The following is a 25,513-nucleotide window of genomic DNA, read 5'->3' as shown; positions in this document are numbered from 1 at the left end:
GGTACCCTAATAAAACATTTTTTTCCATTTTTTATTTTTGCACTTTGTCGGCGTGATTGATATACATATTGGTACCAAATTTCAGCTTTCTAGTGCTAACGGTTACTGAGATTATCCGCGGACGGACGGACGGACAGACAGACATGGCGAAACTATAAGGGTTCCTAGTGACTACGGAACCCTAAAAAGTACTCACCAATAAGTGACGCCGGACTGACCCTCCCGCCAGCCACCCAATTCTTGATCACAGGCACATCTTCATACTCCCTGTCCACCTTCAGGAAGCACATCCTGAACGAGTCCTCCACAAACTCCTCGTCCTTATCACTGTCGCTGCCCGTCGATATCAGGCTATCGCCGTCTTTCTCTCCGTTCACTTGTTCATCGGCTTCATTTAAAGAGGTTAAACTGTGCGGTTCTTTTTCTGAGGTGTCGCTGGTTTTTAGAGTATCGTAGCCGCTGGTGCAGTTGGAGATGAGGCTGTCCTGCTCTTTTGCGGGGACGGGTTCATCTAGGTTGCAAATAGAAAAAAAATGATTTTTTTTCAAATTTATGAAAAAAACATGGCATCGTGGTCTTTTTTTAAATAAGGTGTTTTCCAGATGAAGAAATAATACGATAATAACGATTTTTTTGCGTTTTATAACGTTTCAATAACAATAACGTAGGTACATTTTAATTCGATAAACATTCCAAATACAAACATTTTTTGGGGAATCCCCGATGCGGCGTAGAGCGTGGAGAGGTGGTGTTGCCAACGGTAAAAAATGGCGATAACTACCAACTAGGCAGGCAATCGTGGTCGCGCTATAAATGATACATCTGGCCGTCCCTATCGCACTTACAAATAGTGCAATAGGGACGGCCCGATGTTTTTATCGTTTATCGCGCGACCATGCTACCGGTTCTGATTTAGTAATTTTTAATGTTATAATATAAAATCAGAAATTAAAGTTGTTAAATTAAAATCGTTTTATAGTTAATATTAATTCTAAAAAATCGTATAAAAGCAAACTACATTGAAAATTTTGAGACTTCGTACTTTCGTAATTTAAAAAAAAAAAAAAAACGTTTTTTTTTTCATGTTTATTTTTTTTCAAGCCAGAAAAAAACGTTTTTTTTTTACCTCTCGTCTCTTTCGTGTTGTTGTTGGGCTCGGGCTTCGGGAGGGCGATGGAGTCGTATTTGGAGCTCCAGTGTGCGCAGACGAGCGCGCGCGAGACGATCTCGAACCGAGCGTCGCAGAGGTACGCGTGGTAGTTGCCGAACAGAGTGTCGTTCGGGTTCTGGAAGGAAATGTTTAGTGAAAATGATGCCAACTATTATTGTCACCGTGGAACTATTAAACTAACTCATTAAAACATTATTGTACACAAAGTTTGTTGCCTTATACAATGTTGTATGGCCGAAGAAATCGTATGGAAATACCCAGTTCTCGGTATAAATTGGGATTAGGTACTAAGCGGAAACCGAAAAGAAGAAAATTATCAGTGTGTTTTGTTTACCGTTTGGTGACTCCCTGAGTGGGAATCGGCGATAAATGAAAAAGTGAAGAACTTACTTTATAGTCAATCAACTTGACTCTCTATATTAGTCAACGCCTGATTGTATAGGATCGGTTGCACCAAACCGTCTATCACCGTTAAAGCGTTCGTTAAATTTTATTGTATGGGAAATTCCATAGACGACTGCTGCGTAACGATGATGTGTCTGTCAAATGTGGTTGATGCAACTGGCCCTTAATCAGGGTCCGTCAAAGTCTAACCAGTTACCTTTCTGAACTTCCACAAACTCCTCGTTCTTGTCGCTATCGCCTTCTCCACCTCACTACAATAATACTAGGTAAGTGTTGAAGCATAAAGAACTTACCCCATAATTAAACTTGACTTCCTGCACTAGACTGTTCATAGCGATCCCATCTTGGACTCCATTCACTCTTTCTTCATCTCTCTTCAAATCCAATACTCTCCTGCCACTCATAGCCAGTTCATCTACCCAAGCCCTAGTTCTGCTTAAAGGCCTGAAGCAGCACTGAGGGCTAAGACTTAGGAAAGACATGGCGGCGTCTCTGTATGAGTCGGGGTCGGGTGGGGTCGGCCGGTGGGTGAGCAGGTGGTGCCCTTTCTGGAGGTACTTGTAGACTAGTTCGATCATGACGTCTTCGCAGTTCAGGTCGATTAATGTCTCCATTAGGGAGAGGGAGACTAGGGAGAGCTGAAAAAAGATGTCCATTAGTAACCTTCGCATTGTAAAAGAAAACAAATAGAAGAGCAGTGTATTTAGTTTCACATTTAAACAACAGGTAGTATGAGTACTGCAATCGATTAATCATTTTTAGTTAAAAATCGAGGTAGGTCATTGCTGCCGCCTGTTCCGAAGCGTCACTACAACTAACCTGCGTATTTCCATCCAGTCTTCTAAGCGTATCAATTCCACCCGTGAAGAGAAAATGTAGAATGGCCCTCAACAGCATCGACGTCAATCAACTTCACTCCACAACATCGTACTCATACGTGAAGTTCCCAGAAAATGTAGAACATCGTACTCATACGTGAAGAGAAAATGTAGAACCGCTCTCAGCAGTCCCCGTTGAGTTGAGCACCGTAGAACAAATTCTAGGTAGGCCATCGCCGCAGCCTGCTCTGAAACGCCACTCCACAACATCTAAAGGGCTTTACGCCTTATTGAACTTACCTGAGTGTTCCCGTCCAATCTTCTAAGCATGACGTCAATCAACTTCACTCCATCGTACTCATACGTGAAGAGAAAATGTAGAACCGCTCTCAGCAGTCCCCGTTGAGTTGAGCACCGTAGAACAAGTTCTAGGTAGGCCATTGCCGCGGCTTGCTCGGGAGCGCCACTCTGCAACGGCCCGGGTTTCGTCTACGATCGTGGTGTGCGTTAGTAGGGCTTGGATACTCGAGGATGGTAGCGGTTGAGTGATGGTACATATTGTTTGTACCTATTATCATTAATAATTGTGTGTTTTGGTCTAATCAAATTGTATCAAGTACCTAATTGTAATTGTATCAAAGGTTACAGTTTGCATTTATATGTTTTTCATCTATATTCTTCTGAAGCTTGTTTTGAAAATAACTAGGTATATTTACCATTGGAACTTTCTAAATATTTGTAGAAAGGGATATCTTTTTTTTTTTTTTATGATATAGGCAGCAAACAGCAGACGAGCCGCCCATGAACAATAAGCAACATCAGGAGAGCCACTTATGCGTTGCCGACCTTCGAGAACCCTACATTTCTAGCCTTCTATTCAATTTAGGACTGTAATTTTTATTGTAGCGGGGTCTTTTGCATTTTGTATGATATAACTTTTGTTTATGTAAATACCTTATTTACTATCAAATTGCGATCGATTCTAGAATGTATATAGCCAGCGCATGTTAAAAATAATTATCATACAGTGTCATAAGTAAATTGTTTAACTAATTAATATTCGTTGCAAAGTGCCACTAATGAATAATTTATGTCCATTTCTTATTATTTTCGACTAGCCTAATACCCGAACAAAAAAAAAACCCGACAAATCACACAAAGCCAGCCAAGTTGGTCCTTACCAAAGCATAAGCGTACCGTCTCTCAACCGCCTGTTTGACGACCACACCGTGCGCCCGTGCGAGTAATGAAAGCCCACTCGTGATACCACAACCCAACAATACAGTCAACCTATTTCAATCCTAGGCCACTCTAGAACCCTGTCTCATTTAAACCGTATTCTGTTTGCCATAATAAGTCACATTGACGTTTACTGTGCAAGGGTTCTACAGTGGCCTATGATTCAAATTGGTTGACTGAACAGAAACCATATATCTACACATTAACGTGAGCAAATATAGCTGAACACGGTTATAATATTTCATTCATTATAAATTATAATATTTTTATAGTATTTTATTAACTGTCCTCTAAACGTTTCTAGTAAGATTCTAGTGTTATAAATATATAAGTAAAGCGTGTTCAAATATTTCGTCGCGTAAATGTGTAAAATGTAAACGAATTCAACTGTGTATGTATATCTTAGTTCTTTAGTTTTAAAAAAGAAATTAGCGACACCTCAACATAGAGTCAAAGGCACAAACAATAATGGCAGAGAACAAAATGTTTGTCTCTAGCGCACTAGCTACTAATAAGAGTGATAGAGAGACATTAGCTTTTCGTTTAGTTATCTCCAAATAACTGCAATCTTGGCAAGGCCCTCATCTAATCACATAATATAAAAGTATAAAGTAAATCAGTTGACCGTAACGTCACTCAATTCGTATTCATATTAATTCCATCCATATTATCAAGTCGATCAAAATCGTTTCGACAGTTCTTAAAAAGAAGCTGATTTGACTAGGAGGAAAGTAGCCTATTCATTCTACATTCACGCTTGGCATAGTGGCCAGCCAAATCTTTGAAAAATCTAAACGAAAGAACAAGATATACAGACTAATATAATGGAAAATAAACCCTAAAAATCGTGGCATCCAATGAGAACTGAGTCACGCCTGAGATCATTTCTTTTGGGTTTCCATGACAACGCACACCAATAATTACGATACACGATAATAATGACTGATCCCGGTCAAGAAATGTTGCCTTGAATGATTTAATCATATCTCATTGTAAGCCACGACAAGCAGTTGAAGATATAAATTCAATGTTTAAATCAACAACTGCGGATAACACATAATCAAACCAATGGTAACGCTATTGAGCGATGCTCATACAATCCAAATCACCTCGTCCGACTGAAAGAAAGACTGCATCGTTAGTACAATGTTAACATTGTGCGGATATTTGAGTGCTGTTTATTTTATTGTTAAATACGTCAAAAATCGATAAATAAATAATATTTGGTTTAACAATCACTCCCAAAACATATCATTATATAATAGAATAAATAGGAAAGTAATTAAATATAAGATTTAAATAATTTAAAAATATGTTTCTTTTCCTAATTGAACTGAGTATAACAATATCAAACAGTTATCTCCCCTGTAATCTATAATCGTCAATAATAAAAAATACATAAATAAAATAAAAAACATTGAATAAAAATAATCGAGGAAACGATGATTGTGCATGTTCATCTATTTCCAAAAAAAAAAAAAAAAAATAAAGACTAAAATCTCTATGAAATGAGCAACCATCAATCCTTTCTTTAGTCTCAGCAATTCATTTATCTTCCTTCCAATTTGACTTTACAACACCCCGAAATAAAAATTCGTCCTACACAGAATTTTATCGAGAAGTGTATGAAGAAAAAGGTACGGTGGCCTAGATGGCATTACACCTTTGGGGTACGCTCAGCTAGATGGCGCTAATATTAATATTTGACATTTTGACACTTATCAAGCTAGGAATATGGGCCAAATTGTCAAAACTGAGGTTCAAAAGTTTTAAGCCTGTGTCAAGAGATGGCAGTCCATGCATGGTGATTACACATTTTACTTGGACAGTAACTCTCTTTTTTTTTAATAAATATTATAGGACATTCTTACACAGATTGACTGAGGCCCACGGTATGCTCAAGAAGGCTTGTGTTGTGGGTACTCAGACATTGATATATATAATATTATAAATACTTATATACATAGAAAACATCCATGACTTAGGAACAAATATCTGTGCTCATCACACAAATAAATGCCCTTACCGGGATTCGAACCCGGGACCGCGGCGCAGCAGGCAGGGTCACTACTGACTGCGCCAGACCCGATCTGGCGCAGTCAGTAGTGAGTAGTGAGTCGTCAAAACTCTCTATAATACTCGATCCTCTTTGATCGTGGGTGAAATATTCACCTTTTGGCTCCGACTGAACCTATGTAGCTTCAGGTTTACAAAAAATAGGCACTCGGCCGAGCGTATACGGCTATACGCGCTGCCTCGGTCAAGGCAATTCCGCATGGGCCTTTTGCGACGAGTCTCGCTGTGTGGACCAACTTAGTACTATCCATACTAATATTATAAATGGGAAAGTGCGTGTGTCTGTTTGTTTGTCCGTCTTTCACGGAGAACGAATTGATGTGATTTTTTAAGTAGAGATAGTTGAAGGGATGTAGAGTGACATAGGCTACTTTTTGTCTCTTTAAGATAAAATAAATGAACTGCTAAGACCAGACTCTCCAATATGACCTTTATAAAGCGATGAAAATCACTCAACCCAAACCCCGTAATTGTTCAGCTCACCTGAAGTAACGCGGGTCCCATTACGGGCACCAGGAATCCTTGGTACAGCAGGTCGAGGAGCTGCTTCTTGATCGACGAATGTGCGACCTAGACATACAGATATTATTATGTATGATAAAAATATCACTCAGGATTTAGTCTAAAAATATTGTACCTACCTATGTCAAAGTAGTTTTGTTGGGTACACAATACACGAAATAGGTTATACATTAGACCTCGCAAAGGGAACCGACGCGTTAGCACTTTATTAATATAGCAACTTACATACAATTAATCAAAAACCGGAGGTCTAATCAATCTATATACAATCGCATACGACACTGAAGTGAACTGATTGTTATGTCCCTTGTCGTTTGGCTTTTGTCTTAAATACAAAGTTGTGTAACCCGCGCCCCCAGTTGCAAAATTCCACCAAACCTTGAACCAAACCAATACTTGAATAGCGTCAGCTTAAGGCCCTGGTTCACGTTATCGGCTGTCAATCGGTAGAAGTTGTTGCTCAACATCCGCGGGCGAACTTTATTCTATTGCCTAGGGTCGAACTACAATCACATCTCGGACACTGGCGATCAAATATTTATGAAAGAGGCGCGTTCCTAGCACACATTCTAAGCTTGTATGAGTGAGATATGACAGGTCGACTGTTCGCGTTTTTGACAGGCAGTAACTGTGATGTAACCGAGAGGGGATGTGCGGCACTTTCAGCGGGGAGCGGAAGCGGCTATACTGTACGATAGTACTCTTTATTATACTGTGCTACAATGTAATGTTGTCTAACCTGCGCAACAGCGTTACAGAATTCCACCGAGTCCGTGAACAGCGTCAACTTGTGGCCCTGGTTCACGTCGTCGGCCGTCAATCGGTACACGTTGTCACCCAACGTCCGCGGGAGAAGTGAGTACAATCCACTTAGACCTGGCGACAATTTAAACACTCATTTAACAAACACCTACCCAACAAGCTAGTCTGACTAGTGACTGTGTAATTTACAATAATATTGTAGTTGAAAAAAACACAGTTTAAATTATTAATTTACTAACCTACACAGAGCAAGTATCTCATGCGTTTCACCAGCTGTGGACAGCGAGCAGACATGTTCGCGCACAGAAGTAAGGCGTCGCGCGTCGCTTAACCTTTCAGCCCTCGGTGGACGAACTTTAGGAGGTATATTATGACAACCTACTATAAGCGCGTGTTACAAAAGCAATGCGTAAGGTAATAAGGTGGACTAACCTGTGGCCAGCACAGGGCAAGTATCTCCCTCGAGCATGCACCTTGCCAGCTGGGGCAGCGAGCAGACATGTTCGCGCAGAGAAGTAGGGCGTCGCGCGCCGCTGAACCCTTGGGACCTTCGCGGTGGACGAACTTTAGGAGAAGGCGGGATATTATGAACCTGGAAGTATAAGATTTGGTTAAGAACCAAAACGAGACATTCATTGATTGAGATACTGTTATTATTTAAACCTTTGGACCCGGAGCACACTCGTGCTTCAGGAGCTGGCGAAGCGTATAATGTATGCTACGGGTGACCAGAGGGTTGGTTCCTTTCTTGCCCAGCGGATTAGCATCGCAATTCAACACGGCAATGCTACTAGCCTTCTGGGCACCCTACTATGCGGCAGCCGAGCTAGCATCTATCTTCTATTTGTATATATATATATTTGGTGTTAGATTAAGTTTAGTTAAGTTTTGACACAGATACTTAGTATTGATTTATTAACTACTTATAGTTATGACATTATTTGTAGGAAGTGCGGCTATCCGCACTTTATCCGAACGCTCATAAATAACTGAGTTTGCGCAGCTTATCACAAGCGTGCAGAACTTTCAATCACAGTTTTGTTTTCACATCTTAATCCTTTATTTATTTATTACTAGCTTTTCCCGCGGCTTCGCTCGCGTTAGAAAGAGACAAAAAGTAGCCTATGTCACTCTCCATCGCTTCAATTGTCTCCAATTAAAAAATCACGTCAATTCGTCGCTCCGTTTTGCCGTGAAAGACGGACAAACAAACAGGCACACACACTTTCCCATTTGTAATATTAAGTATGGATTATATTATAGTATTTATTTGACTACGATTTCTAAAACAAATGCGAAAGTCTCTACCTTGTCCGTGAAACTTTTTCAAGCATAAAACTGCTAAACCGAATTAGATGAAATTTGGTATAATATTAGTACGAGGCCTAGGTATAGAATATCAATAATCATTATCATTCCTAGAAGAATTCGCGCGCTAAACTTAAATTAGTAAAATTGCATCATCACAAATAATGTAAGATTGTGCACTATGCGGTCATTGATATGATGCCAACTCTCAAAGCATAATGGACATGTTATGACAATTAATTAACAATAACACAGTAAACAAAACATTGCATACTAGTAGTCCAGTTCAATATGTCATCGTTACGAGTACATACTACAGTCATCGACATAAATAAGTGATGATTTTTGTACCTTGTCGCTTTTAATATTTTGACAATTTCGTATGACGTATCAAACAAGACGTTAATGTGACAAGGTACAGAAATCATGACATATTTATGCCGGTGACTGTACTTGACGGAGAATAACAGAAATTAAACTGTCATTATCTCTGACCTACAAAGGCTACAACGCGTGCTTTGGGTTATCAATACAATGCAGAAGTTTGCACTCTGTTATGAGACAAGTATTAAGGTTTAAGCGTAAGTAGGTTAAATTGGGAGACGGACAGCTGTGTAATTGTGATATGTAGTTATATGGGTAAAGGCAGCTGGCCGTTGGACAGTTTTGAGTGACACAATGACCCATTTTTTAACATTTCATTCAATGAATTACGTTGAAGAAATATAGTTTGAAATGATAGCTGACCGGGTCGTGTACGCGGCTAAATATGATTGGCTGTTTGTATTGATTTTTCTTGAGGGTACATGTTTTTAAAAGGTAAAAAAACGATACAGTCGATCAGTCGTCAGTCGAAATAAAGCGCTAATCAGTACAATAATTCGATGTAGGGAACAAATCAAATTATTTTATTAAATATTTTTTGATTTGTTTTTTTTAAGTAGTAAAAGCCGGGAATCGAACCCAGGTCTCCAGCTAACGCGGCTGACGTGATAAACCGCTACACCACCCCGACCGCCGAGGTAACCGTCGAAATTTCTCTAGTGTATGTTATCTCTGAAGGCTAGGCGCCTTTGACAAACTCTCAAGGGCGAGCAATTTGTGCTTGCACCTCCTATATGAATCCTTTTGCAGCCACCAGTGTGCTTGATCGCTTTTTCTTTAGTGTATGGTATCTATTTCAATTCAGTACAATAATTATTAAATTATTTTTGCTTACCGTACATTTGAGTCATTGACGATGCACGTTGGGACGAAGACTTGTCAAATCTAACCTTTAAAGCCATGATGATAAGAGTAAAGGCACACGTCTTCGTTGAAACGTCCATGGCATCTCTTTTGAATGTATTACCACCCAGCTCATATTAGATATTTTTTAATCATTGTGGTTTATGTGCTTATAAATATTTGTAAGATTTGGACACATTCTCTACTAGGGATGACGACTACATAAAAAAATTCATTCTGTTTAATCCGTCAGTTAGGTTGTCTCAAAATACTGAACACATATTTTTCGCTTTTTCTAATTAATGAAAAAATACAGAGATTAGAGCATCAAAGTTGCGGAGTGGGGGCTTGTGACGTCACTTCTAAGTAAAAATTGTACCTAGGTCCTAGGCGTAACGTCACGCGAAACTTCAACGCACTGTACCGTCGTCATCTTTCGTTTACGAGAAAAAAGAAAAAATACGTGTTTAAAATTCTTTGATAATCTATCTGACGGAATAATTAGTTTTTTTAGACGTCTCGCCTATTGTTCATATTTTTGAGATTAAAAATGTAGTTGTAGGCTACTTACTCAGGCTTGGCTTCGGTTTGCGTGTGGTTCGTTAAGAAGAAGAGGTCGATGAACTCGATGTTTTGCATCAGGGCGACGCACAGGTGGTTCAACACCATCACCAACTGGGCTGTAAATAAAGTTAGGAATGTTAAGATTTATTTAAGCAAAAAGACATTTTTATAACAAACTTTGAAATTATAAAGCGCTTGGTTGTTCTATGCGAAAGACGTAGACTTGAATGCAGAGTTGAACATTTATTAAAATGCGCTTGCCTCCGCAATATATCATTTTCCGCATAATTCGATGATGGCATGCGTTAATCGATTTTTTAAAGAATTAACAAGCATGACATTTACCAGTCGGCGTGCAAAACCTAGTATTTTACTGAATCAATGTCGGTAAAAATCTGAAGTATTCAACATTTCGGTTTTATACCGATAGGCATCAGTAAAACCCAGGTTATACCGTACAAATACAGGTACTAGTAATCCTAGGTTTTACTGTAGGTACTGTGGGCTTTTACAGTCAGATTCAGATATGTCAATTTCTTCTCTATACATATTTATATACTTACATGTTATAATAAAAATATATATTCTCATTAGATACTCACTTTCTTGATCAAGCGGGATTAATTCGTTCCTCAATCCGCTGAACAGTTTCAAAAGTGGCCTAAGGAATGGCTCTGCTGCTAATACCTGCAAATGTAATAAAAAATAAATAATTTTAAGTTATAAAAGTATTTTGCACTTCCATTTACGACCTGGCCACATTCCGCGACGGGAGGCAATGGTGGGAAAGAAAAGACCCATGGCCAGTAAGTATCTGCACCATGTGGAAAGTTAGCGTGCCTTGCTTCCTTCCTACCCAGCGTTCCAGGTGCGGCAATACGGCGTCAATTGTGTTCCGCCCATATTTTGCGGCGTCGAGCTCTGCTCTCCATTGGCGAAGTGTTTCCGTCTGGGCTAATGCCCGGATGTTCCTTACTTCATCTTCGTCCAGGAATTCTGCTGCTGCCCTTCTTTCAGCTCTGTAGCGGTGAACATTCGCGAGAATCTGTGCCTGAAGATCCCAGGGGGGTCTGCAGCCAAGACCGTCGCCGCCGCAAAAGAAACCGTACGATACCCCCGTATGGCTCTTATGGATATTGCCCTCTGTGGTCTGCGAAGCAGCGCTCTATTTTCAGCAGAAAGGGCATCTACCCATATGGGAGCGCCATATAAGGCCATACTTCGCAGAACACGAGAGTATAGGAGTCTACACGTAGCATTTGGCTCACCCACGTTGGGAAGCAGCCGCCCGAGAGCTGCAGCTGTAGATATAAGCCTAGGGCCTAAGCTGGCAAAGTGCGCTTTAAATTGCCAACGGCCGTCCAAAATGAGGCCAAGGTATTTCATTTGGGCCTTAACCGCGACGACCTCCCCGTTTACTATAATATTGGCATTACGAGGTATTGGATTACAGGGTGTCCACTACTAAACCCAAAAAAAATTCCCTGACTTTTCCCTGACTTTCCATGACCATTTAAGAAAATTTCCCTGACCAAATTTTCATTTTTTACCGCTTTTGCTTAGGGTTGCAAAAAAACGATTTTTTTCCCTGTCGTGAAAAAAAAACCTAAAAGTTTTTAAGGATCACTCGTGCGTCTGTCTGTCCGTCTGTCAATCCAATTTTTTTTCCGGAATATGTTTGTTTTCTAAAGTACGAAATATTAAAATTTGCAAGGCAGTTCATACTTTTGTACCTAAGGTTAACTATTAAACTTTAATTTCTGGTTTTATAAAACTAACGTAAACGAAATCTGTAGTTGGTAGTTATCGCCATTTACTTTTGGCTATACCAGTGCCGGCCCGTGCATCATGGTAGAGCGAGTTTGGGTTTCGGCGCCCTTAGATATCCTACACTAGGTAAAAATATCTCGCGAGCGCAGCGAGCGCGAATTTTTTCCCCCTTTTTTACGTCCCTGGGACTGGTAGTAATTATTATGTACATAACATAGGAAACAAAATGGAGTACCTAGTCTATCAGAGCAGAGTAGTTACATAACTTGCAAGCAAGTTGCAAGTTGCGGAATGATTCCAAAAAATCTTAAATTTCATGAAAAATTCACGAAACTTTCACGAAAAATAAAGGGAATTTAAATTTATGAAATGAATAATAGTAAACGCGAGCGAAGCGAGCGCGAAATTTTTTCTTTGTTGTCAGCGTCGGGATGCCCATTTAGGTGTTTTGCCACTACATGATGCCTTTAGGTTTCCAAGTGTTTGAAGTTCTCTCATCGTCACGCTTATTATCCTCCTATGCTCCTTTGACTCATACAAATTGCGCCTCTATGTGACGTTTTAAGTGGTGTGACGATCCGATCATCTCGTTTCGTACAAATCTATGCATGCATAAATATAATATTATTTTCATTCCAAATAGAAACATCATTCAAAACATCGGTAGCAAAAGTTCTAGGAAACAGGTCGAAACTCGACTTGGCGTCAGGCGATGGTACGCAGCCAATCACGATCGAGATGAGCGCGTCGGCGCTGGAGGGTGCGCTTCGGATGCCCATATATGGTAATACAAGCGAGCAATGCCGTCGGGGCTCCGGGGGGACGCTAGCGTGGCAGGTTCGGGCGGGGCCGTCACCCGAGCGGGCTATATAAGCCAGTACATGGGGCGCAGGGGGGACATTCAGGAACGAGTCGCGGGTCGAGTCAGCCACGGGGAGATCTCTCCAAAGATAAGAAGGAGTCATGTGAGTTCTTTAATATTTATCACTGTTTTTCTTTGTGATTTCATTATGATGTTCTATTGTGCTTTGTTATATGACTATTTTGTGGTACTTTGAAACATAACTGATTTATTAAGGGATTTTATTATACACTTAGAATAATCTATGGATTTTAAATAATTCTCTGAAATTCTGGAGCATATTATATTATAATTTTATTACAATGCTTATCTGCATATTTTCTGTGTATAAGATCCAAGGGTCTTCCATTAATTCCAATGTATGCTGAAGCAAACTAAATTATTTTATATGAGAACTTATGTTAATTATATGGTTATCTGTACAAGCTTTTGCTTTAAATGGACTAAGGTTCTAATTAACTTCAGAAAAACAATGCTTAACTGCATGCTTTTGTGTTTGAGATCCAAGGGTCTTACATTAATTTCAAGGAGTTCTGAAGCAAACTAAATGATATTTTATGTGTTAATTATATGGTTATTCTGTACAAGCTTTTGCTTTTAAATGAACTAAGATTCTTAATCAACTTCAGAAAATGCTGAAGCCAATTATATTTTATTTATTCTTCAGAAATAAAAGATTATTTTTATTTCTTTATACGTGATATTATATTTTTATTATTTATTATATCTGTAGAATGAGCTGCTAATGGGGACTATATCTTTGGAGGTTTAATTGCTGAAGTATATGGGATAGCTGGGTTTTGAGAAGCTTAGGGACTAGGTTCTGTCGGGAATGCCAGTTTGAATTAAGTATTTTTATTTCGGATTTGTTTTTGATAAATTAAAGAGACTCAGGTCTTTTCTCTTGCTACTTGGCATTGGAGTTATGATGCTTGTTTGGGCAGGAGGTCCAGGTTTGAGTATATCAGCTAAGCGTAACGTGACAGTTGAGGCAAGTCTTGTATAGCAATGCGTACGAGCTTACCACATACGATGATAGCCATTAAATGGAATTGTCTTGTTTAAATATAGTAATTGTAGTCTTCATTTGTCAATATGTTGGAGGAGAGTCTGGGGTTCTATGGTTTATAAAGTTCAAAATTTTTGAGAGAACCGGTTGATAGGTTCACATTCCAGAAAAGATGATTCTAAGAAAGGATCCAAGGCCTGGCATTTTAGATGACAGAATAGGCGACCTTACCTCATGCGCAAACCAGGGGTATTTGCCTAAATAAAGCCCTAAATACAAAATAAAACAAGGGGTTCTTGGAATTCTTGAATTGCTGAGAGTTTTTCTTTAATTATCTTTGAATAGTATTAATAGTGAAGTTGTATTCTCATTTTCGCTGATTCTCACTGATAATTTAAAATAGAAACAATAGAAATAGAGTTCCAATTTTATATTCGATTCAAAGAAGAATTGAACTGGCAAATAGCTCTACGTTGATGGTCAGAGCTTAGTATGTATTACCGACTATGTATTGTAATTCATACTAAGACGCGTTGGGGATAAAACACCTTTAAAAATAAAATTCCTAAAAATTTGACAAATAAATTGAATTTTTCACCTTAATTATTGTATTTTATTTCTTTCTACTTCACAAAGTGTATATTTGACTATGAGAATTGAATGAACATGTTGGTTGTAATTGCTCTATAAAATAAATTATGTATCGGTACTCATCTATAGGGAATATCAGAATAGCGGAAACTATTATTACCTAGGAGGTAGAATTTCTAAATGTTAGGGGAATATCTAGTGTGTTGAAACTTTCTACACTTGAGAAAAGGATTTGTGGTTACTTCGTACAGCTTAGGCATCCTACCTTTACTAAACGATCACATTTTATTATTTTTCTTATGGCCAAACGTTTTAAATGCAGAACAAAAACAAACAAAATAAATTGGGATTAAATTCAGGGGTAGTTATTGAGCTTAATGGGTTTTGGGTTGTTAAATATATGGGTGCTTATGGTAGACTATAGGCTAGAGTAGGTAGGTCACCTTTTGACTGTTACAATTTGGTGCCGTGACCAGCACGGGCTATTTGTGATCAGGACGGGCATTCGTATGCCATGTTGTGGTTGTTTGCCACATTAGAATGTTGTTAGCTTCATTTGTTTACATTTGTTCATGTCTTTGTTTTACTTAAGAGTGTATTTGTTTTGTTTTGCAAGTGACATGTTTTAATGTCACAATTTGTTGCAGTGAAAAAGGACTCAAGTTGTAGTTTCAACTCATTGTATTAAGTTTGAGTAGTTTTGATTATGCGCATCTTATTTATATACAGTGTAACTATAAATTGATTACTAACCTTACAGCATTTAACTGGTTTGAAGACAATAAATGGTGATTGACCATTTTCTTTCCACATATCACTTAACACTAGTTCACAATTCACTTACACAACATGTGGTAGTTACTGAATATCTAACACATTACACATTTTCACTAGATTTGTTATATTTCGTTTCACAGTAAATGATGAATTTCACTGATAGGTTAAGTTGTTTTGCCGGCTTCAATAGTCGTGGAATTGCGGTTAAATTATCACTTATTTTTGTACGGGGGGTTTACCTCATTGATTGTTATGTATGCGAATATATTTCCACTTGATAATAGAATAAATATTACGTTAAAAACTTGATAAACAAGTGAAAACACGGAGAAAGTTGTTTGTTTTTTTTGACAAACTATGGAACTATTGTTACTAGTGAGGAAAAGTGCCATCTGTCAGTAAACTTTAGCGGGCAACACTGACAGAGCGAGTATAGTCTGGTGGGCTACGTGGTTACTAGACGGTGCGCTCAGGTTGAAAATATACGAGGGATTCAAAATTTCATTAAAAAACGGATTTTGATTTTTAGAGGGTTTTATGTCTTTTTTCGACAAAATTGTTCAAAATACTGTAAACAGGGGTTTGGAAGGTTAATTTAGTATTGTATTGTAGGATTAGATAAATAATAATAGATACCTAGTTATTTATTTTATAAGGGGGCAAAGTTGTTGTTTAACCGTACTTGCCAATGTTGATATTCGCGTAAGCGAGATTCTAGTATTGAACCGCGAGCGTAGCGAGTGGTTTGTTGTTTGACCAGTCGTGCCAATGATGATATTTTAATATCTAAGCGGGGAATTTCAGCATTGAACCGCGAGCGTAGTGAGTGGTTTGTTGTTTGACCGGCCGTGCCGATGTTGATACTTGAGTACTTAAGCGAGGGATTCTAGTATTGAACCGCGAGCGTAGCGAGTGGTTTGTTGTTTGACCGGTCATGCCAAAGTTGATAGTAGGGTATTGAACCACGAGCGTAGCGAGTAAAAACGACGCGCTACGGAGTGCTATAAGTCTGTCTGTATGTATGTATGTATGTCTGACTGTCTGTCTGTACGTCTGTCTGTCTGTTCGACTGTCCGTGTGTCTGTCTGTCTGTCTGTACGTATGTCTGTCTGTCTGTATGTAAGTATGTCTGTCTGTCTGTTCGACTGTCTGTCTGTCTGTATGTGTGTTTGTCTGTGCTATCGTAGCTCCCGAGCGCAGGAACCAACTTAGATTATTTTTTGTTTGAAAACTGAATTAGTCGGGAGTGTTCTTAGTCATGGTTCATAAGAAAGCGTAGGAAAGTTAGTTTTAGTGTTTAGTAATGTTAGCGAGCTAAAATTAAGCTAAAATCTTTTATAGGTAAAATTGACCAAAGATGTAGGGATTGTGGGGTTTTCAAACTATGTCACACGGGAGGATATTGGTCAACAAATTCGTACTTATACTAACTGCGTAAGTGGCTCAGCGGCAGTACGTCGGACATGTGATTCGAGGGTCCAGAGTTCGAACCTCCGATGGGATAATCAAATTTTTCTGTTTTTTTTACTTTTCCTGTTTTTCTAGGATATTTGGGTAATTTATATTTATATACAGTTATATTTTTGATTTTTTGATTTTGATTATCTATAGAATTTATGAATATACTGTTATGCTATTGTTTGTAAAGTTGTCGCCGATTTATTGTTACACCTACGTTTCGATACGTAATGAATGATTCAGTTTAAAATTCTAACGACCATTATAGATTTTGTTGGATCAGCGAGAAAAAAAATCTACTTAAGTAGAATAAAATGGGAGATTCCAAAAAGTAAACATCACAATTTGTATTCACATATTTTTAGGTACCTTAAGTTCTTGTTTTAAGTTTTATTTTTAGTTTAAGTATTATTTTTAGGTAGTTTTAGTTTATTTCTGTAAGTTTTACTTTGTAAGTACATAGCCGCAATAGGTTAGTTTCAATGACTTCAACATACCTACTTGTTTAGCATTTATTTAGTATTTTACGTGTAGTAAGATCAGTCGATAGTCGCTTTCGTAAAACTAGTGCCTACGCCAAATCTTGAGATTCAAACGAGAAGAGGGACGGCCGGGCTCGCACCCGCGCCGCCGCCTCGTCGCCTACCGCCGCAGCCTCACCTCACCGTGTCGTCACGCGCCACGCGTTTGTCAGCCTTCGCCGCCGCCGCCTCATGTACCGCCTCGCCTAGTCATGCTCCATGGGCTAGTCAGACCGCTTACCGTCGCCATCTTGCCTGCCGACGCCATCTTGCCTGCCGTCGCCGCCTTGCCTGCCGTCACCGCCTTGCCTACCGTCGCCGCCTCGCCGCCGCCGCCTCGCCGCCGCCACCTCGCCGCCGCCGCCCGCCGTCGCCGACTAGTCCCAACTGGTTGACGACTACTTCAGAGAGCTCTGGAAAACCTAGGAGCAGGACTTTATCCTATAGAATAAGGGTTCTCACTTAAAACTTAACATGTTCTTAACTTACCTTTACTTAATTTACTTTTATTTTTAGGTACTTAATCTTAGTGTTGATATGTATAGGTCTATTGTATGGTTATCAACATTAGAGTAGGAAGTTCTATAATTTGATAGATGGTCAAAATAGAATAGATTTGTGTTTACCAACGGCAAACAGGATAGTCTAGTGAGTTGGATTTTGTTAGTTAGTATGGCACAAACTTAACGCCTGTCATTTTGTAATAGCAATTCTACGTAGTGAACGATTGTCGTCCTCAACATTTAGGATATCATTGTTTATATACACGGCTAGTGTAAAGTTTCATGTAGTCTTTATTTTAATATTTAACAAATATTAGTTCTTATTTTAGTCTCTAAGCTTGTTTTAATCCTTCAGTTTTTGTGATGAGCTTCCATATAGTTTATAAGACGTTCATATGTCGTCAGGGTTTTAGTGTTAGCAACTCAAGCAAAGATTACTTCAGCTTTCTTCGTATGAATAGTGGCACTGAAACTTGGTAGTTCATGTGCTCTGCCTACCTCTTTATGGGATATAGCCGTGATTATATGTATGTATGAGTAGGAATATGAAAGGGTTTCAAGAACAACACTGAAGGAACGTTTTTGTAGGGATTGTTTTAAGGAACTAACACTTTAAGTACATATCATTAATCATCATCACTTAATATTGTAAGTAAGTAAGTATGTAAACATACTTTATTGCACCTTTTTACACATTACATTTACGTATACATAATGTTGAGTGGGAGTATAAATCGGTAGCAATAGGCAGTCTTATCACTAAAAAGCGAATAAAATATAGTCTATGTCAGCGACTTTTACAACTTTCTTTTATGAATATGTATAAGTGTGGCTCGCAAAGCCGAACTTTGTTTTAAATGTCTTTGATTGTTATGTCTGCCCATACAGCTAAACTATAGAATGAATCGTCATCGGCGTTATTTTCGGACCGGACCGATACTACTTTGAAATCTTCAAAAAAAAAAAGTGTACACTTATCTTAAAGGCCGGCAACGCACCTCCAACACTTCTGGTGTTTCCAGTGTCCATGGGTGGCAGTGATCGCTTGCCAGTAGGCGACTTGTCTGCTTGTTTGCCTTCTACCCCATAAAAAGTTATATGTTTTACCAAACATAGTCATAATGTGTAGATATTATGTAAGTACGTTTAGGGTGAAACTTCTGTTGAAGGCGGATTTTTGTTTAAGCCTTTCAGTAAAGTTCGAAATCACAATAAAAGTAGATGAGAGTTGCATAATTTTTATTTCTCTTTTAACATTGTGTTTTTATATTTTTAGGTCTACACTACTTATCTTGTTCTATAATGGTGGGTCAAGACTTTACTATAAGGGGGGGCACGTGAAGATGCAGGAAGTTCGAAGTTGGAAGAAACCAAGATTTACAAGTTAGCGGGACATATTTAAAATGTTTATTTACTCTTTTGTTGTTTTTACCAACCCTATTTACTTTTTTGCGTACTGTTATGTTTTTCTATTGTTTGTTTTTCCATTTGTAGATTAGGAAACTTAAGAAAGCAGCAAGATTGAAGGAATGAAGATTTACAATTTAACGGGACATATTTGAAATGTTTATTTACCTTTTTGTTGTTTTTACTAACCCTATTTATTTTTGTTGTGTACTGTTATGTTTTTCCATTGTTTTGTTTCCCCATTTTTAGCTTAGGAAACTTAGAAGGTTATGTGAATTGACTCAAGGCACAGTGGAGTAAATATCAGTCAGAAGATAATAAAAGGTTTCAAAAATTATTGCGGGGACCGCTTTCTATCAGGCGGGCCGTATAATTACCTGTTTGTCACCGACGTGGTAGAAGAAATTGGTAAAATGGTAAATGAAGTCAGACTAGTTAGAGTCAGTTAGCAGTTTCATATTATGTCGAGGTAAGTGAGCATGTCTGAAATATTATAATCTTCGTGTTTTACTTATGTAACTTTATAGATTCGGCGAGATAAACCTATAATGTTTTTAATTGAATTGGAATCTTCTTGAGATTATTTTTATTGGCCTAGACATGTTGCAACATTAACGATATAACAACGTGAGTGCAACCGTAGTTTCATTGAGTCTTCTTGTAGTTTATATTGCTGTATAGTTGTCGGTTTTATTTAACATTGTCACGTTTATTTAAAAATTAGACGTAATTCCATTTTATTCTTTTATATTTCCTTGAACAAAACTAGAGACGTAGTATATTAAACGTTTTAGTCCTTAAATTAACCAGTCTTTTAAATTTTTGATAAGCACTCATATCAGTAAACTTTCAGATTAACATTAGAGTCAAGTAAGGTCAAATAGAGTCAAGTAGTATTATGAAATGTTTCACTCTTAACTTTAATTAGTTTCTTAAACCAAGGTAACTGGTAAGTACTTGTTTTACTAGATATATTAGTAGATTACCATTATCGTCGGGTATTCATAGTATTGCTTTCGTCGACGCCGAGCTCACGGAGGTCTACGTTCACTCTATCCGCTCAACGATATTTAGGGAGACTAGCAGGACGGCGTTCTCCCATGCTCTCAAGGCGAATGTGAGGTAACGATACCGCTCAAAACCGAACGAAACGGTGTGTTCTTGTGTTGAAGGACGAAACTCATTTTGGGTTATCGTGCCAGCCAAGTAAGTAGTAAGTAATAGGTATAAGTAAGTACCAAGTAAGTAGTAAGTATTTGTTCTATTATATATTCTGTGGAAGTAGGTATGTAAGTAGGTATTCATAATATTGCATGTCAAAGGAAAATTATTTTTCATACCTACTCAGTAAAATCTGCGTCTACTATACTCAATTGTTTAAATCCAATTTTACATTCCAATTCTTTAGCATCGATTCAGTAAATAAGGGATAGTTCATTACGTTTTTTATAAACGTAGGTATTTATACTTTCTAGCTATTTGATTTTGATTTTGAAAATATACCTAAATGTGACTTACTTAGAAATAGGAAAATTTTTGTTTGTCAAATTTCAACTCAATGTAACTGTCAGCAGAGGGTAAGAGTATGTACTAACTATTGTATGATATTGTATTGTAGTACGAGCGATTGTCCACAACCAATTTCTTGCGCGTATTTTGCGTGATGTATAAGCTAACTATTATCAATAGGTATTCTAATTATACGCAGATTAACGAAATAAGACGTAGTTTGTCATTACCATCATTATACATAGATAAACTTACATTAAGAGGTTAAAGGTACACTTACTCAGGGAGTTTTCGCATTCGATATCGGTCGGATCGGATAGTGTGTGAACACACTTAAAGACAAATTTCAATTTACGTAGTTGTGTGTTTTCTGAATGTATGTATAGTTGTGTATGAATGTAAGTATGTATAGTTTTGTTTTTGAATGTAGGTATGTAATGTATGTATGTTACGAGACTATTTAGAAGTCATTTATTTTCTATTAAGGGCTATTCATCTATTCATTTCTTTTGAAATCGTTGACGTAATTAAATAAAGCTTAAAGTAAGAGAAATAAACTCAGCGTATTAATCACTATTCATTTTCATCACCAAAACCTAAATCATAGAATTTTTGTGTGTAATGTATGTATGTATGTATGTATGTATAAGCTTTATTGTACATAAAGGAAACAAAAGAGACACAGTTACAGAGTCAGTAATGTACAATGTAATTTGTGATAGATGAAGAAGAGTTAGTATCGCAAAGAGGACCTGAAGTAGGCCAACAAGTATGTAAAGGAACACTTTTGTATTTTAAATGTAATGGTAGGTATGTGTATGTATGTTATTTTAGTAGTCGCTTGTTTCAAGTGATACGGTAATGCTTGTGGTTGAAACATGATGTTTTAGCATAACATCGCATTACATGATCCTAATAACGCCATCTAGTTTCAATTTGTTGTCTTTAGAGGGTAATGGGTAGATTGGTAGGTATACATTTTTTATTTTAAAATGTAGGGTGTCGCGAGAAGAATGAAGGGGACCGTCAAGAAAGATGAGAGATCAATGAGAAATTCCGTCAATGTCGTCATTTTAGAAATGTAAACTGGAAAGTTTAATTGTTTTACGTACGAGAAAAGGACGGTGTATACCGTAATCATATGTACAAGCGGTACGTGCGAGTGTGTTATTGTCGCGGGGTAAGTGTTATACGACTGTTCGTGTATTTACAGGACTAGTTCTAAATGTGCTTAGTGTTCATTCATATTTTTCGTGCGACATTTTGTCCGAAACGCAATTGTTCCTACGGTGGTAAAATAATCAGAAAAGATAAATGAAAGAAAATTAAACATCAAGGCAATCTGTCTTCGTCGATATACATTGCCTATTTCACCACAGTCACCGTAGCACACTTAGTTCAGTGGATTGGGCTACGAAGCGGCACGTTGCGGGTTCGAACCCCGGCATTGACAATAGTTTTGTGTATTTATTGTTTGAGTTTTCCTTTTATTTCATTTTAGTTTAATTTTATTGTTTTTCCTCTTTAGTTTTGTATTTAATTTTAATTTTATCTTACTATTGTTTATCTATTTGTGATTAAACTTTGGTCAATTGTTTCCATCAATCAGCTTCTCACGAATTGAACCCTTTACCATATCCCAAAGTTTAGCTGTCACGGGGGCATGTATGCCAGCGAGAGAGAGAGAGATGACTTTAGTTGTAAGTTATCCCCGTGTCTGGTTATCAAGTAAGAGTTTAGTTTGCAGGGGGGCACGTGTGCCAGCATGTAAAATTGTAATAAGTTTGAGTAAGCAACAGATGAATCACATTGTAAGTGTATGTGTATGTTACTTTTGTTTCCGATTAACTTAATTAATAACTGAGGGTGCTCATCATCATCATAATTCAGCAAAGGTTAGCAACCGGTATCTAATAGTTTTGCAATAGTTTTACATTTACAGAGTTAGTCAATAGCATAAAACTTGCAATGACATGGGGGCAAGTTTCATAAGTAACATGCGTTAAATTTAGTGTTAGGACATCTAGTTATGGTGGCATAGTAGTATCTATTTACGCATCGCTACATGACAATATTGTTCTTTAAAGTATGTTTCTTATCGTGTGGATGGGAAATGAATAGAAATATTTTATTCAAGGACCTAGCAACAATGAACTACAATGTAATGACTATGTGCGAGTCTCGCTATTTGGAAAGTTGTACGAGAACCTATTAATTAGACCTAAGCTTGATGAACCAATTAGCTACTTACACTAAAATTTATTATTTTGTTTATCAGGCATAGATTTTGTCATGTTTTTTATTCCCAAGTAAAACTGATTGTAAATAAGGGTCATCCGTCTATAAGCCGTCATTTTATCCTCCACAAGGCTAAAAATATCGTTTAACTGTAACAGTATTAATTTTGCAATTTTGTGTTGGGGAAACTAAAAATAAAGGATAATCCAAAAGTTCATATTTTGTTTGTAATTACGCTAACTCGACGCGTTTCGTGCTTCGAGCTTTTGAGTTACAGAGCCAGCAGCAGTTGTACGGGACAGCAGTATTAGTACGGGCCAGCAGTTGCAGTAGGAAATTTACGATTTGAAGTGGCTGTCTTCGCCTGAAGCCCCTCCAAGAACATATTTGTGCAGTCAGCATCTACTACTTCAGCAGAATAAACAAGTTCAAAAACATCTGAAGAGGATCTGGATAGTGAAGAATGAGACGTGGTAATCGTTTGGTTCAGGATATTTGTGGCTGGTCAAATGTAAGATGAACATGTTACCATTTTGTAGTTAGAATACCTAAGTTAAGTGGCATAGCGTGTAGTAATTTTGATTAAAGCAATTGGCGTAACTAATTTAGCGTAAATTAAAATACAATTTGCGTAAATTTAATTGCGATTTAGCGTAAATAATTAAGCGTAATTTTTAGAGCATATAAGGCGTAACCTAGCGTAATTTTTAGAGCATATAAGGCGTAACTTTTATGGTTGAAGTGATGTGGGATTGGTTTTTGGTGGTTGTGGGTGGCCAGTGCATGTGCGGGGCTATGGCTTTTTGTTGAACAGCAAGTCATGGTTTCGTATGTGTAAGGGTTTATTCATGACTATCAGGAATTAATTCTAACGTTGCTCTGACTATATTTATTTTTAGCGTAATTTGTCTCAACCAATTACGTTAAACATTAAGCGTAAGCGTAAACTTTAATTATAAGTTATGTTTTGTAGTATAGTATACTATGTAGATTTTTTCAATATAAAGCACAATGCAATATATATTTTATTCAAAAGGAAATGGGATTAACTTTTTTACTGTCAATATTTTGATTGTTTGCAACTTTGTATTAAACTGTATGAAAGAGCGAGTGAGGAAGGATGAAAGATGATTAAATGGAACATGTATGATATGTGTGTACGACTAAGATGATGTATGTTATGTGTAGATGTAAGAGAGGATGGATGAAAGAATTGATGTATGATTTTGTATGAGAGAGTTTATTAAGAGTTGTTTATCATCAAATATTGACAGCAGTTATTGTTATTTGCAAACGGGGAAAAGGGGAACAAAGATGTGTTATCAAGAGAATATTGGTGTTAGGTTAAGGTCATACCTTTTATAGGTAAATTCTTTTTGATAACACAATACTCTACAAGAAGCTATCACTATTCGTCCGTCACACTCTCTATGAACGAGTGGGTTTGCAGAAGGAGTGTTTTGATTTAGTTTGCTTAACCTATCTTAGGGGATCCGGGGTACCGGGCTGCACAGCAAGCACGTGGAAAAAAAAAAAAAAGAACCATGTGTTTGAACTGCAGTGACGTGGCGGTCCTACCTTTGGAGAGAAATGTGTGCCTCTGATGGACAGGTTTGGTTATTGCTATTTAACTGAAAAGCTTTCTTTAGAAATGATTTTTTTGAAATCAATTGCATTGTAGATTAGTATGGCATTTTGCAGCCGATATACATCCAGATATGTATAATTTTTATAGTAATTTTTCATCATAAGTAGGATTATGATAATAATAACTTCCACAAAATAAAATAAAGTTATTATTAATGTAATAGCAAGGCTGAGGCTGTCCAGGAGTTCCTTCCTGTCCATTTGTATTACCAGTAACTCGGTCGAGACTTTCAAATACTTTTAAGGATGTCTTCTACATTCTTAACTGACCATTTGGCTGACTCCTGAGCTTACGTGATGTGGGGTGGTCAAGCATGTGACTTAAAACACATGTTTGAATTACTTCGTGTCCATCTATCCTGACGCTAACCTCAGATAAGGACTTTAGAGTTCGTTTGGGTTCCACACGAATAAAAAAAAAAAAAATCGAGTGGAAATCATTTGAGCCATAACGTAATATATATGAATTCAAAATACTTCTAGCTTTCTTGCTTGGAAATAGAGTACTACATCACGCCAAGAAAGAAAGGAACCGATTGTCCTGTGTGGGTTATTGACTGGAGTTATTGCCACTGGGAAAAAGTGTTGGAGGTTACCGCAAAGGTTTTTCCATTCTTTATGAGGAGGTTTTCGTTGTTTCTGGACATCTGGGCAATGTAGGTGGTGGAATCTCAATGGCTACGGTCGTAGATTCCGGATGAAACGCGAGGACTTTGCTACATAGGGCTCACTTGCCTCACAACCAAGTGTCGCATGGAGGGTGGAAATTCTGTCTGAAAGCAATTGGACTCATGGGTCATAATTCTGTGGGTTTATAATTTCATGCCGGATAATTTGCTTCCTTTCTAGTATTGGTCACTTTACACACCACATTTACATCAAAGGGTTAAATAACAATATCTGATTTAGAGTGGGAACATTTGTGCTCCGAGTCAAGGTTTACGAAACCTTTCCTCTCTGACAAATGTTGGGGGCAATTGTGACGATCCGATCATCTCGTTTCGTACAAATCTATGCATGCATAAATATAATATTATTTTCATTCCAAATAGAAACATCATTCAAAACATCGGTAGCAAAAGTTCTAGGAAACAGGTCGAAACTCGACTTGGCGTCAGGCGATGGTACG

The 25,513-nt window shown here is 37.8% G+C and overlaps 1 protein-coding gene across 1 annotated transcript in view; it reads right to left on the bottom strand.

Moving 5' to 3' along the window:
* Positions 1–25,513, bottom strand: part of LOC125224821 (FHIP family protein AGAP011705) — a 63,313-nt gene that overhangs the window by 4,444 nt on the left and 33,356 nt on the right. The window contains 10 exon segments of the mRNA XM_048128298.1: positions 197–511; positions 1,127–1,286; positions 1,870–2,214; positions 2,695–2,883; positions 6,193–6,279; positions 6,971–7,107; positions 7,426–7,479; positions 7,482–7,585; positions 10,100–10,208; positions 10,695–10,779. Of these exon segments, the coding sequence (XP_047984255.1) occupies positions 197–511; positions 1,127–1,286; positions 1,870–2,214; positions 2,695–2,883; positions 6,193–6,279; positions 6,971–7,107; positions 7,426–7,479; positions 7,482–7,585; positions 10,100–10,208; positions 10,695–10,779 (1,585 nt within the window).

This window comes from Leguminivora glycinivorella, chromosome 1 (genome assembly GCF_023078275.1).
Source record: "Leguminivora glycinivorella isolate SPB_JAAS2020 chromosome 1, LegGlyc_1.1, whole genome shotgun sequence".
NCBI lineage: Eukaryota > Metazoa > Arthropoda > Insecta > Lepidoptera > Tortricidae > Leguminivora > Leguminivora glycinivorella.
This window is presented reverse-complemented; position numbering and strand designations above follow the sequence as displayed.